This window comes from Clarias gariepinus, chromosome 7, assembly GCF_024256425.1.
Source record: "Clarias gariepinus isolate MV-2021 ecotype Netherlands chromosome 7, CGAR_prim_01v2, whole genome shotgun sequence".
Taxonomy (NCBI): domain Eukaryota; kingdom Metazoa; phylum Chordata; class Actinopteri; order Siluriformes; family Clariidae; genus Clarias; species Clarias gariepinus.
In genome coordinates, this window is record NC_071106.1 from 10,894,695 (window position 1) to 10,910,207 (window position 15,513).

General features: G+C 37.3%; 1 protein-coding gene across 4 annotated transcripts in view; it reads left to right on the forward strand.

Moving 5' to 3' along the window:
- fli1 (Fli-1 proto-oncogene, ETS transcription factor) overlaps nucleotides 1-15,435 on the forward strand; it is a 30,013-nt gene extending 14,578 nt beyond the window's left edge. For 3 of the 4 annotated variants that reach the window (XM_053500087.1, XM_053500090.1, XM_053500088.1), the window contains 5 exons: nucleotides 4,857-4,925; nucleotides 11,833-11,892; nucleotides 12,255-12,317; nucleotides 12,441-12,488; nucleotides 12,598-15,435. In XM_053500087.1, the coding sequence (XP_053356062.1) occupies nucleotides 4,857-4,925; nucleotides 11,833-11,892; nucleotides 12,255-12,317; nucleotides 12,441-12,488; nucleotides 12,598-13,127 (770 nt within the window). In that variant the 3' untranslated portion in view covers nucleotides 13,128-15,435. The remainder of the gene's footprint in view (nucleotides 1-4,856; nucleotides 4,926-11,832; nucleotides 11,893-12,254; nucleotides 12,318-12,440; nucleotides 12,489-12,597) is intronic. The other variant, XM_053500089.1, reaches the window with a different exon arrangement.
- Nucleotides 15,436-15,513: the final 78 nt, after the last annotated feature.

Sequence of the window (15,513 nt, forward strand, 5' to 3'; positions counted from 1 at the left end):
TTCCTGGCTGTTCTCATCCCCATAACTCCTCAGGACAGCCACGTTTTGCTTGGCAGAGCTGCCGCGACCATGAAAAATTTTGATAACTATCCCAACCAAATTTACTCCCCTTCTGTGTGCCCTCAGCCATGGGCAGGCCTAGACTAGATCCAGGTGCATGGCCTCAGGAGCCTGCCAGGCAAGGCCCCTGTCTCCGCACTGCACGGTAAAGTTTATCCTTAATTTACAATGGAGGGAGTCTGCCTCATTTCTCTTCCAGGGGCTTTCTTACATTATAGCGCTTCATGTTTTGGCAGAGCTCCTCTGGCGGCTTTCACCCCCAACCCCGATTGGTCAATTTATTCTATGAGCAGCACGTTGCCGAGGTGGCGCATCAGTACATGTGCTGTCATCTGGACCAAGTTGGGGAAGTTGCTTGAGGTTATGGTCCAGACCTTCAATCTGATCGCTTTGGCTTTTGAGGTCAGATGAAAGCACAGGGTACAGATTACTTTAAAAAAAAAAAAAAGGCAGAGCAGGCATCCTGAGTGTTAGCTGAGCATCCTCTAAAAGGTCAGGCCCCAGTGGTGTTGGACCAAAACGGGATGAGAGAAACAGCTGGCCCATCCCAACACTATGACAGCAGCTCAGCTCCAAGGTGGGTGGAGGCCTGGTGCTTAAAAGCAGCCGTTCTAAAAAAAAAAAAAAAAAAGGAGGAAAAATAAAACAGGCCAATAGACTCAGCAGCGTGAGGTAATGGGAACTTAATTCCGTGGGTGTCAACAGTTTTGTGCGGCTAGCTGAGCCGAGGGCCTGCGTACGGATCGAGAGCATAACGGAGGCATTGTGAGCTGCAGGGCAGAGCATTTTCTGGATGCTTTTTTTCCTTTCTCAGGAGATCCTGCCGTTTGGAGTTTTCATTAAGGACGGTTGCTGCAGAACTGAGCCACAGCTTAAGTGTGGGCCATTGTGGATCTGCCTGAAACTGCTTTTGATTTTGCCTGTGTGTACTTTGGAAAGTGAAGAAATGATTCAAAATCCACCGCTTGGCAAGTTCAATCGCTCTGGCTGGACTCCTGAGTTAAAAAGAAAAAAAATAACAAACATATGAAATAAAAAAGACAAACCTGCACCGAAATTTTCGGTTTACCTTATTTGCCAGACAGAGGCATAGTGGCATTGTCTGTTACAGTGTGTGTGTGCACTGTTGGAGAAATGCACATTGTGTTGCTTCTAGTTATGTTCGAGTGTGATCCGAGATCGCTATTGATAGTGTAGGGATGATTGTGAGTGTGTGTATATATTTACCAGGGTGTGGCTGACTCTCAGACCCCTGAGATATGGAACATAAGCTAATCTTTTTTTTCCGCTGAAAACACAAACAAACACAATCACAGACAAATAAGGAATCTGTCCAGAACGTTCTGGTTTCCCTCATACTACACGCGCAGTCTGTAAGGTGTCTCCTAAAGCTGACGGCACACTGTATAATTATTCTTTACACAAATCTGTATGTGTTTAGTTCTATTTATTGAAAGTCCGATTAACATTCCAGCATGCCATTAGGCTTATACACAACAGAGCAGGGTAAGGTCAGCAGTCTTCCAGCCTCGGGCCACACTGCTAGAACAGCTTTGCTGCTGCTGACTAACACACAGACACACACACACACAGACATCTTTGTGCTTAGTAGACACGCACACAAATTCGAATATCGAGACGCAAGAAAGTGTATGTGCGTACATACGATGATCTAAACAGAGCGCCAGATACAGTCAGATGCAGACAGGAAATCTAAACATGTGCTCCATCACCAGGCCTCGACTCAAATCTGGATCTCATGGAAAGTAGATTGAATCTCTTGCCGCATGCACCGATGCTGCAGGCTGCTAGTGCATATTGGAGTAAAGTAGCGTGGCCTGCTCCTGCATTATTTTGGTTTCGCCATCGGTCACTTATCCAGATTTTTGTGCGCGATTGCCGCCCACTCACCAATGTGCTTTCAATTTGGCTGCAATTTGAGAATTTGTTTAAATTACAGCCAAGAGTGGAGCGGAGGTGAACCGCTAGCATTGTATCAGCTTCTTTAGAACAATCAGCAGACAAAACAGAGTTAGTGAGTGTGTGTGTGTGTGTGTGAGAGAGAGAGAGAGAAAGTGTGAGATTGAATTTTTTACACACTCTGCGACAGTAGTAACAAAAAGGACACACTGCTGAGACAAACCCAGTGTCCAGCATTCTAAGGCCTTGGAAGTTTACACAACCCATAAACATGTGTGCAGCTTTACTCTTTTTGTTTTTCTTTTTTTTTCCTACCTCTTTTTCTATTTCTTGTGCTTGTTGAATTTTATTGATCTGCCTACTAATGTTAACCAGCTGTTGGTGATTGTGAAAATTAGCACCATTCTCTGTAATCCGTGTGTGTGTTCCTTGTATCTGTGTTATCCTCGAATGAGTGTGTGTTCTTCGTATCTGTGATTCGATGGAAATAAATACCAACAGAATGCTCTGACTGCGAGTGTATACAGTATGTGTGTCAGTGCATATCTTGCATGTCTCAGAGCCAAGCAGAAGAAGTCGTGCCAAAAGAGAACTGATTCTTAGGAGCAGTAAGGAGAAAGAGAGGGAAGACAAAATTTGGTATTATGAGGAGTTATGATGACTTATGCAGGTGTCCAGATCCTCAGCAGATGGGTCTTGGCCCTCTTCTATATACATATGGAGTCGAGGCAAACATGGCAGACAGTTCCTGTTGCTGTAAAAGACATGCACTGTAGATAACTATGTACAGCAGATACCCAATATTCTTTACAAACATTTTGTTTTGCATCTATCATTTATGGTCACCACAAATGACACATCAGTTAAAAAGAAAAAATAATGAATCATTGCTACATAGGAGCATCATTCATTTGTTACATACATGTTATTACATAACAGAATGTGCATATTGAAAGGATCAAGCCATTTTACTGAAAGAACATCATCAAAGCTTTCTGGAATTCATCCTACAAAGGAAAATGAACTGTAGAACGTTGTCAGGAAAGCCACAAACAAACAATATTCTCAAAAGCTTGTATGGCAATATACAGTATTTTCGCAGTTTTGAAGATAAATCATGACTCTTTTGGCTGTTTTATTGATTCTGTGTCAATATGTTAACTACTTTCATATGTTCATATATCTTTCCTTTAGAATAGTTTAAGATTTTTACTGTATGTCGACACGGGTGGTACTGTTTCGTCACACCTCCCAAGTAATATGTTATAAGGTGCACTGGCTAGGGTACTGTAAATTGCACAGATGTACAGTAGTAGTCATTGATGATGAGAATGACGACGTTGATAATGATATATATATATATATATATATATATATATATATATATATATATATATATATGTGCAAAAAATTCAGTAAAGGCACATTTTTACACTAAAGCTCTTTTTATTTTATTTTCTATATGTTATTGTAGGGATGGAAATCACCAGGGATCACCCGACACAATATTATGATGATACCTAGGTGTTGATTCATTTTGCGTTAGATTCTTTAAGTATCCCGATTTTATAAACATCAACCAGTGTAATGTTTATACAACTGTCTATGACCTAAAATAGAAAGATTCAAGTACAATGAAAATATTAAGCTAGAGATTACAATTAAACTTAATATAGAATTTTCTATAAAAATAAAATACAAACTTAGTACAAATTTATAAAAGTTACAAAATTTAAATAGAAATGTAAATATAACACAGGAACACAACAAATTTTCAATATTTTCTTTACTGAAATATAAAAATATTAAAGAAAATATGTGTAAAAATATGGTGTGTGAGTATGATAGCAGCAGTTTAAAGTTTCCAAGTATATCCTTTTTTTTTTTTTTTTTTTAACACTGCTTATGTATAAAATGTTTGTAAATTGTTAGTTTTGCCAGTTTAGTTGCTCTGCAGATATATTCCCCATGCAGTTTTGATGCTGTAGATTGTTTACTAATTAAGTTGAAGTAACTGATGTATCCCAGGCATAGTCATGGTGGATACTGAGCTGATCACAGGTAGACTGATTAAGAGGTCGGAATAAACCCTGTATGGGATACCATCACAGAGAACATTGTAAATTATTATTTTAAACATACTTTTAAATGGATTAAAATGTGACTGTCATTAGATCGATAGAACAGCAAGAACAGGCTGTTATTTTGACAGATTCATGCAGTTTATATGGTTGGTGTGGATTGTAAATGAAAGTGTGCAAAGACAGAAGGCTAAAACAGACATGTTTTCAGTGTGAATTAGCCTTTAGATCTTACTCCAGGCTGTGTTACACTTGATCTGTTTTTCTCTGTGTGTCTGTTTGTCTTTTCCTTTCCTTTGACGCTCTCTCTCTCTCTCTCTTGCCGACGGCCATGTGGGGGTTTATTTTTCTTTTGGGGCAGCAGTGTTTGATTGCTGCATGGGGATCGCACCCGACACAATGGCTGCCCTGTTCTGGGGTCTCAACACCGCAGTGTTGGGGGGTGAGGGGCCTGGAGGTTAAAATATGTGTGCAAAGTCCCCTCGACTTCCCCCATAAGACATATGCTTTCAGGCACCCTTTATCCCTAGCACACCCCCAAAATATATCACTAGTATCATTTCTGTACTTTGTGTCCATTGATTAACAGTGCATTTTTTGATTATGCCTAAATTTGGATTTTGATCTTGTTTAAACAAAATTTTTTTAGTGGCAGTTTGGAATTGTGACAAATCTCTGCAGTAATTACACTGTACTTACTCTGTTATAACACATTAATAAACATGATGGGCTTTCTAGTACCCGTCTAGCATTCGGTACATATCTTTAAATAGTTTATTCTCTTATATTTTGCAGGTAGCTCATCACTATCATATAATGCACCATCTCACACTGACCAGTCTCCTCGTCTGGCTGCCAAAGAAGGTAGGATAGACTGGCATGCTTTACTCTTTGCAGCTTACTGTTGTGCTTGAAATTATGTTTAAATAGATAAAAATAACGGACTTATATATTATTTACTTTTTAAAGCTGGATAAAAATTTTCTCATAAGCCAAACTGATTTTTTTTTTTTTTTTTTCCAATTAGTCACCATTTACAAAGTGCATTCATGGCAATAATATTATGGAAATAATCATAGCAATAATCTTCTATGTTATTGTACTTTATTTTATATAAAACAATAAAATCTTGGGGGTCTATGTGTGATGGTGGTGCACCAAATCTGTAAGTAATCCAGCTCAGCCCTTGTACTATAGTACATCAGCTAGCCTTACATTAAATGAAACTTATTTTGTATATACAGTACAGTGCCATTACTTTTGTCCTTTTCCTTATTTTTTTTATTTGGCTTAAATCGCATTTTCAAGGCAATAATATAACACATTTGGCAACCTGTTTCACAATTTACATTATATTTATGTGTGTAATTGAAATAAATTAGCTATTTTAAATTGACACCATACTCTAGGATTAAAAATAGGCATAATCAGTAATTACACAATTTTGAAGATGATTCTCATTCACATGGACCTTATACATACTGTAAATTCACCCAGTCTCAGGAAATGTGATGTAATACGAATGTCTTTCCACACTAACTGAATATTCATGAATGTCACATTTCCTGTGTAAATGCTTTCTTAATGAATTTTCATTTAGTTTAATACATGAGACCAACTCATTACCCTCAGCAGCAGTTACAGGTCAACGTAATTCATCAGCTTTAAACACAAAGACATTAATCTTCTTATCAATACCTGCAGATGTTAAAGGAGTAGAGAGTAATACAGCTATAACTGATCAATGAGCTCTCAGTCTCCATCATCGCTTTCTCTCTTTCTGTCTGAGTGTGTGTACAATGGGCACGCAGCAGGTGCTGTTTTTGTTCCGTGTAAATAAAGACAGCGTGGCTGTTGAGTCAGGCATTCAGCTTCCACCTGAATGTGAAGTGCAGGTCGAGGACCTTTCACAGGGCAGAGAATTAGCAAGACAAAAGACACGTGCCTTGGTTCTCAAAGCCAAACAGTGAGGGAGATGGAGGGAGAGAGAGTGACTGAGAGGAACAGATACGGAGTTGAGAGACAGGTGTCATAGGCCCCAATAAAAAGGGACGGAATATGATTTGAGTGAGTGGTTTGCGTTTGTGTAGGTTTGAATACTGAAAGTCCCGGCCACAATAACAGAGTAGAACCGCTTAGTTAAATGGACTGTTGTGTTCCCTCGTTTGTATATATTAGACAATATTAGTTTTAGATTGTGTGTGTTTGGTGAAAAGCAATGGTTTGAGCATCATGGTGCTTTATAATAATAATAATTATAATACTTATTATTATTATTATTATTATTATTATTATTATTATTTGTGTTTTTAAGGTGGCACTAGAAAGTTGTTTTTGGCTTTTTGTTTTCTTTAATTGTTCATTATGAAATCATGCTATGATTTGTTGAATAACCAATTTTCCAAGAATAAAAATGAAGCCATTCTCATTGTCACAAAGATTATCATTGTCTAAATTATCAAGCAAACATATAGTATACAATATAGCTATACTAAATGATTGTGTACTTGTTGCATATACTGGGTTCTGTGTACATCAAGCAAAATAATCTTTAAAGGTCCTATATTTATTAATTTATTTTTTGTTAAGATTACCATTTAAATTTTTATTAAATGCACTTTAGAGTGTGTTGATCTGAATTGTGTTTCTCAGTATAAAATTATCCCATGATTCTGTGCACTCTTATTGCAATTGTTCTGTGATGCTGAGTAATTCTCTTCTGTCATATATCCTAGCATTAAAATCACATTAAAAAATGGAATTTTTGCACAAGGCAATTTGTATGGGATGTCACATATACAGTAGTTGAGGTCAGGGCGAGGGGCAGGCTTTAAATTTGCCTTAAAGCTGGAAATAAAATGAGAAAATTAGATTTATAAAATCCCTCTCCAAGTAACACTTTGCATTTCTGATGAATTTCTGAGTTTTATTCTAAATCTTTAGTGACATTATTTGAGACTAAAACAATAGGAAAATGTTGTTATAGAAAAATAATATATTAGTCAATGATGAGGATCAGCACAAAGCGAAGTGATTGAAACCACACTGAGGTTACTTATTTTCTTCTCACAGCATCTCCAAATGTGTTTTATATTTCTTTTTTAAACTCTATTTATATTTACATTTAATGTTGTGTAATGGCATCCATTTCCTGTTATTACCTCTGTTTATAATTGTTTATACACTTAATTTATATTCTGTGTCTGTTAAGTGTCCAATATACAAGTATGTATTACAGTATGTGTTAGTTGCTGTTATAGCAACATTCAGAATGAGACATGACATCAATCTAAACTTGTGATGTTTTGACCAATCAATATAGAGAATAACAGTGTATTACAGTTTTTCTTGACCACTTTATCTAATTGTTTCGGCCTCACATAAGAGGTTTATATCTTGTGCATATGGTCAAAATTCTCTCTCTCTTCATATATATATATATATATATATATATATATATATATATATATATATATATATATATATACACACAAAATTTGTTACAGTTCTAAACAAGTAAGTTTTAGTTATTATAAGGTTTAAGGGTTTAACATGAACTCACCCAGGAGACCCAGGTTAACCAGCCTCTGTTGATGTTTTGCTTTTTGGCTCCATTATGCTTAAAGATGGGTATTCTAATCTGAAAAGAAGGAATTTAATAATATTCATAATACTGGCGACACATTTCGGTAACTTTAAATTTAAGGTATCTTTGTTCTTCCATGCCTGCATAGTGCTTAAACCCTTTGTCAGGCCTGTAATAACACTGATTGCACCATGGTATCTTTCTGAGTGCAGAAAAGTGTTTTTGTTGATAAGTGCTGAAGGAAAAGCATGCTGAGGACCGTCTAAAACCCTCATTAGAGCCATTAGTGCAAACATCACTGGTGATTAGACAGTAACAAAGAGGCCACTGCTGGAACATTGTTGGAGCTAATTTTTGTGTAACTTAAAACAACATCCCTGTATTTTTTTTCATCTTGTTTTCATTGGCTGTCTGTAAATGTAAAATTCCTTTACAGTTCATACTCTATGGTTAATATAAGTGCAAAAATATTTTTTAGCTTGTTTTCTCATTATTGTTTTCTCAAGAGTTTAGAGTTTTGAACCTTTTACAAAAAAAAAAAACATAAACCAGCTAACCTTTAATGAATGCAGTGTGTAAATCTTTTTTCAACCCAGAATGCATTTGAGGGGAAGCCTAAATAGATTAATTAAACAAATTATACAATTTATTAAGTATATATTATAGAAAAAAAGTGTTTAAGTTTAAGTGTTTTTGGTTAAAACAAGTGGGTTACATATATGATGTACTGTGTAAAATTACTGTGAAAAATTTGTGAGCCAGCCCTCATTTCTTTTTATTAAATTAGAAGATGTAGCTTAAATTTAAAAAATGAGAACAAATGGTTTACTGCAAGAAGCTACAAAGCACCTAAAGATACAATTTAAAAGTTGGTTGTTATTGTAACACCCTCAGCAGCAACCTCATTTCCTCTCTCGTCTGTTCCACTTCATACAGCATCACCAGTATACTCATCACCGGCAGGATCATCTGTCATCATCTGCACCTGTTTCTCACTGGTTCATGAATTACATTTTTAATGATTGAATGATTCATTGGTCATTGTGCAGTTAAACGAACAAAAAACATTCCTCTGCAACTGCTTAGGTACAGAGACTGAACTGAAAATGAAAGACAAAAACTTGCCAAAAATGAGAGCCAAGAAAAGGGCTTTAGAGTGTGGAGAAGTGTGGAGAACTATTCCTCAGTACTGCACTAAGCATGCTTCTCTTTGGAAGCGAAAGAAGAAGTATGTCACTTTCGCATAGTACTATATCTGTTTATTAAGTTTGATATTTAAAGAATCATAGAAAGTGTTGTTTTTGGTTTTTGGCTGCTCCCAGCAAGGGGTCGCCATAGCGGATGAGTTAATCCGCACACAATCTGGGAAAACGTTTTATGGCAGATGCCCTTCCTGACGCAACCCTTCCATTTTAATTTGGTCTTGGGACCGGCACTTCATCCAGTGGCTAAAACCTGGTCCATCTGCATGGCAAGCGAGAAACCTACCACTGAACCACTAATGCCCCGTTTAAAGAAATCACAGAACAATAGAATAAAAATACGACTTAGAAATCATATACAGTTTTCATTCCTTAGTAGTGTACATTTTAAATTGTGAGATGAAGCATCATGTCTTCAGGACTAGGATGAACATGCAGGACAAACCAGGCAATAAAGAACTTTTTTGGTAACTATGTAATGCTGAGCGAAGCACGTGGTTTAGGAACGGTGGTAGTCTAGATGGCTGGCTAGTTGTGTAATGACTCAGTTTTTCGACGCACTGCAGTCTGGTCTCTGCGGAACCACCACACCCAGAGCAGCACAGCTGAGATGAACAAAGTGAGCACAGTGGGAAAGCACTGTGAGAAAATTCTGAGCTCGTGGTCAGACAGTTCCATTACCTTTAACAATGCTGTTACATAAAATGGCAAGTAAGCTTCTCTGAATCAAGATGTCTGACATTTGAGTCAGTTTAAATTAGAAGTCAATTAGGAGCAGGAGCCTCTAAGATCCCCAGTGTTTGGGCTTTGGGAGCTTATTGAGTAGCCATTGCCGGGCTTTCCTTGGCTAGATTTAAAATCAGTCCACCTCCAGCACTTTTGGGCCTATCAGACAGTAGTAACATCCACTGCCGCTGTTTTCTTTTCAAATTCCGACGACGTATTTCGTCTACTCACTCTCTTTTCTCCCCCTACTCTCTCTCTCTCTCTTTCTCTCTCTCTCTCTCTCTCTTTCTCTCTTGCTCATTCCCTACTGGATTGTGGGCCTTCTCCTGGAAGGAGGTAGACTGGTGTGTGTTTTTTCACAGTGGATGGGGGTGAAAAAAAGCGAGGGAAAAAAGGGGCCAGGAAAACAAAGAGAGGTTGTGTGTGCAGGCTCAGCAAGCAGGAAACGTAACTCTCTCAGGACTCGCTCCCTCCGTCTCTCTATCCTTCTTTACCCTGTTGGTCCAGGTCTTATACTAGATTACTCCAGAGACAAAGATAAACATGAGGATATTGATACGTTGAGCAGGAAAGAAAAAAAAAAACTGTAATGAGGACCAGAAAGAGTAATGAAAAATAATTACTGTAAAATAGCAATAGACCAGTTTCAATATTAGGCATAACTAGCTGTCAATATGTGCAATATCAACTAAATGATACACTGATAATAATTTTCTGAATTACATCATGATGTGTTTATTTTTATATATCCGCAGCTCTGATGCATACAGTTTTGAATGAAACATATTTTTTTTAACTCGCTCCGTGCTTATTCTGTTCGTCTCCGAGTTTCAGAAAGCCTTCTGAAGCAGGGTCACTATCCCCTCAGTTTTGTTTTCACTGAGGAATGTTGGCCGAAGATGTGTTGTGATTTTGAAAGAAGTGGGCCGTTTAGTTTTGTTAACTCATTCCAAGCCAAACGTTTACTTTGTTTTCAGTAGTTAATGTATTTAAGACCCACCCAGAACAGGGTTCTAAGGATAGTCACCAGAAGATGGCAGTGCTGGATCATAGCTGTCAGCAGGGGCAGCTGCTAGGTGCTCAGTCAGGTTTCTTAATTAAATACTAGTAGAGTTACAATCAGTATTGAGTTTTGTGCATGTGGATTTTGTTAATCCAGAGAGTAACAGATAATAAGGTTCCATCAGGAGTAATTATGATACTGCTTAGACTGGAGAAACATAGAAATGCATAAACATAACTTGCAGGTATTTTAAATCAGTTTGATTTCATACATGGCTTTTTTTTTTTTTTTTTTTTTTTTGGAAAAAAGTTTCAATTTTATTACAGTTCTATCTTGTGCCAGTGATTTATTGCAGAGATTGAAATTGTCTAACCTTGAAGGAAACTAAAAAAGTCCTATGTTCTGGATTTTGCATACTGGCTATTAGTCTTTGTGGCCTCACTACTATGTCTTGGTCAAAATTTGTGCAACTTGATGCCTAAAGCGACCAGTCACTTCATCATTAAGGCCAGAAGGGCAGCCAGACCGTCTGAATGAATGGGGATAATAATTAGCAATGATCGCTGGCTAATTTCCGTGTGGAACAGAGGAAACAGCACTATGCTTCAAGGCACACTGGGACTGTTTTTGAACTTTACAAGAGAATTCTTTGTCTGTCTAGAACATCCATGGGAAATATAGAGGTGTCTCCTTGATTTTCTGCCGTCTGATGATTTTTCCCTCTTCACTCTTTTTTCACTTTTGAGACTTTCTGTGACTTAAAGTACACCAGAAAAGAAGGACCGTTTAAAGTTTAGAGGTAGATACTCTTGTCGCACTGATGTGGCATTTTTTCTAAAAGACACAAGTTCCACAGTATGTGTGTATACATTTATGTGTGTATACAGTGTATATGTATATATTTCAATAAGCACTTTTCTGCCTTAGTGTCTGTGTGCTGTGTGTTTTTTAAATCTGGCATGTCTTTTGAAATCTGCTTAAGTATGATTTATGGTAGCCTTTTTTGGCCATGCTGAAAGCCAGATAAAACCACACCAGCTCTATATTTTTGGCCCTCATTCATCTTACATTTAAAGAAGAAAGGACAAGCTATCTATTTTTATTTAGTTAGTTGGGATTTGAAGGGGCTGTTTAAATAGTGCTGTAAATAGTAATTAGGTGAGAATTATATACTGTATATGTGATCACCTTAATTTGCTAAATTGTATAATAATAATAATAATAACAACAGAATTGTATGGTTCTTCTCCTCAGACACCTCATATGATGCTGTACGGAGGACAGGCTGGTCAAACAACGTGCATAGTGGTAAAGGTGCGTATGCAAAAATATTGAAAACATAAATGAGCAAATCTACCAAGTTTGATCGAGCACACATGGTTTTTCAGTCTATTTAAAGCAAACCATAATGCAGAGAGGGTTCTAACTGAGATTGTGTAACGGTTTGGAATTATTGTGAAGCCATTTTGCTACATATTTAGTATACAGTATAGCATAAGTTGTATGAATTGATGGCTTGGATGGATTAGAGTCCAGAGTGATTAGAGAATCAATTCTATACGACATATTACTTTAATGCTGTATTAAGCATTTATACTGATGCAACTAACTTTGAAACTATGTGTAAAGTGACATCAGCTCAATGTGAGCTCACCCTGTGTTTTTTTTTCTCCCAGGCTCCCCCACTGTGGTCTCACAGAATGTATCTAAGAGCACTGAACAAACTCGGCCTCAGCCAGGTAACCAAAAATGCATTTTTGTAATCATTTGACAATTTGGCATCATGAAAACTAAGAGAACAAGTAGAGGAACTAATGAGATATTAAAGGTGCTCAATAATTCTTACTCCTTTTGTTTCTCAGATCCATATCAGATCTTAGGACCAGCAAGCAGTCGACTTGCCAACCCAGGTAAAAAAAAAAAAAAAAGATAACGTTGCACTGGTTATTCAAGCATTCTTTTAAACCGTGTACATACCTTTAATATACATAAAACAAATATCTGTGTATTCATTTCCAGGCTCTGGCCAGATCCAGCTGTGGCAGTTCCTCCTTGAGCTACTATCCGACAGCGCCAACGCTGGCTGCATCACGTGGGAAGGGACCAATGGCGAGTTCAAGATGACCGACCCAGACGAGGTTGCGCGGCGCTGGGGAGAGCGCAAGAGCAAGCCCAACATGAACTATGACAAGCTGAGCCGTGCGCTGCGCTACTACTACGATAAAAATATAATGACCAAGGTGCACGGCAAGCGATACGCTTACAAGTTTGACTTCCATGGCATCGCCCAGGCCACGCAGCCTCACCCCACCGATACTTCCATGTACAAGTACCCGTCTGACTTGGCCTACGTGCCTTCTTATCACACTCACCAGCAGAAGATCAACTTCGTCTCGCCACACACACCTGCTATGCCCGTCACTTCGTCCAATTTTTTCAACCCTTCTAATCCTTACTGGAGCTCCCCTACGCCAGGCATATACCCCAGTGCCAGTGTGCCAAGACATCCTAACTCCCACATGCCCTCTCATCTGGGCAGTTACTACTAAATCCTATCAGTCTTCTCTAGAAGCCACGTGCCAACCCCAAGCTGCACTCTAAAGGAAGGCAAACTGAGAAAAAAAGAAGGGAATGAAAGTGATTTAATTTGTAAAATGAAGGAGAATCAGGGCTAAATTCATGAAAGCAAGGAACTTCTTGAAGAACAAGAAAAAAAAAAAGAAAGGGGAAAGAAAGAACCAAAAACTGGATGTTGTGTTGATCCACTTTGAAATGGAGTACTACTTATTCACAAGACAAGTATCTGTTTTTTTTATTTTTGTTTGATTTTTGTCTGTTATTTTCATTTTCATACATTTTTGGTCTCTCTTTTGTTGTAAACAGTATGGGCCAAAGCATCGCCTCGACACACATGCACCTACCCAATATGTGTTCAAACGCTCATAAATTCCATAGCTGTAAATGCTCATGGTGTGCAAATGTGAACTGTTTCTAGACCCAAAAACCGGGGTATAACTTACGCCATGCTTGAGTTTAGACAAACAATACAGCACAAAAAAAAAAAATGAATTCAAAAGAAATGACAAATGAAAGAATCACTGTGACACTGTGACATCATTCTCTCTGCTAATACAGATAAAATTAACATTCCAATGATTTTTAGGTTTGTTCCTCTATCTGTTTTGTTTATACCATACGCTAAAGCTTATCCACAAATAACAATCGCATAACAGGAAGGATTTTTGGCAACATATATCTATATATATTTGGCGACTGGAAAGTTCAGGTTCAGAGATGTTTTCTCTCACTAATCCTCCTAACTGGAATTCTGACGCATTGGCCCTAGCCGAGGAAAACAAGTGTAGGTTTGCACAGTGTTTCATCCGTCAGTCACCACAATCCCACATGTCACATTCCCAAACAGGTCCCTCTAGCCAGGAATATTTTATTGCTTAGCCAAGGCGTCAATCAGCACAATCTCAAAAGTAACATTCCTATAAAGTCAGAAAGTCAATAAAAGCCTGACAGTGATTCCTATGAATTTCAGTGTAATGTAGCACTCCACGGGTGAAAGATGATCCCCTGCCGAAGGCTCGTGTCTGGTCTTGTGAAAGCCAATCGAAGATTGTAAAAAGCAGTAGTTCTAACATGCAGTATTTAAAGCCAAACCTCGGAATCAGCGCTGATGTGAAAGCTGACCGTGAAGCAGACGATATGTTTTAATCCGCTTAGTGTTAATTCCGAAAGAAGCCCGAAGTGGTCTTACTTTCACCGCTGTACCTCACTGTGTTTATAACATTTCATACATTTGTATTTGTATCTTATTTGCCAGTAAGAATTCATTCAACTATAGCTCATCTCACATTGTGTTAATCAAATGTCATTACCTGTTAAATGATGTTCCTGAATACAGTAACTTTGTTTTATTAAGTCATTACCTGAAGCTACTTAAATCACTGAACAGTTGAATGTGGACATTATGCAAAGTACCTCTTTAAAGAAAATTGAATGAATTAAACAAACAACACAAAAGGTTGAAACCAGTGTGATCCTCAGATTCGCGAATGCTGTGCGTTCGTCAGACCTATTTGCTATTATTTTTTAATCAACGGTCAACTAGGCATTAAAAGCATCTTACTGTATAAATTATGCAGAGTTATTTTCATATGTGACAGTATTAAAAGAGCAAGAGAATGAATACGAGTTGACCTCGGTCAAATGCAAACTTTTTTAAGCCGGTGTTGAAGGTAGTATGTACAGCATTAGTGTTTTGTATCTGTACATTTGGGCAATAAATTTATGAATGTTTTTTGTTTTGTTATGTGCTCTGTGCCTTGTGATAAGGTAAAAGTATTTGATTTATTGGTTTGTTTGTTTGTTTGTTTTTTTGTTCTTTTTTTAATGATACCACAGATGCCTTGTAAAAAAATCATTTGCTTTACAGACCAGAGCTGTAATACTGTAAGTGCCAAAATAAAAGTACTTTTCTTGAGAAAGCTTCGAATCCCAAAGTCACCGTTTAAATGTGCCTCACAAATAATTGCAGGGTCAAAAACTAGACAGGTTTGATATTTCCATGCTTGAATTTTTTTTAGATGTTTAAATAAATGAATAAATAAATACCCAACCAATCCATTCTTTTTAAATCACTATCTAATATGAAGGAATTGTGCTATTTCATATATGCAATGTATTTTGAATTTTAAATATATGAATTTATATAAAATATATATATATAATTTTGCAATTATTCTTTTTTTTTTTACTTTTGTTGTTCCTGCAATGTATTATTACCTTTTATAAAAGGGTCATGTAGATAAATGTGATGAAAAATAAATGTTTTTACATTTTAAACTACCGAAATGTGCCTGATTGATTGATTGATTGATTGATTGATTGATTGACGTCATTACAGCATTACACATATTACCAGTG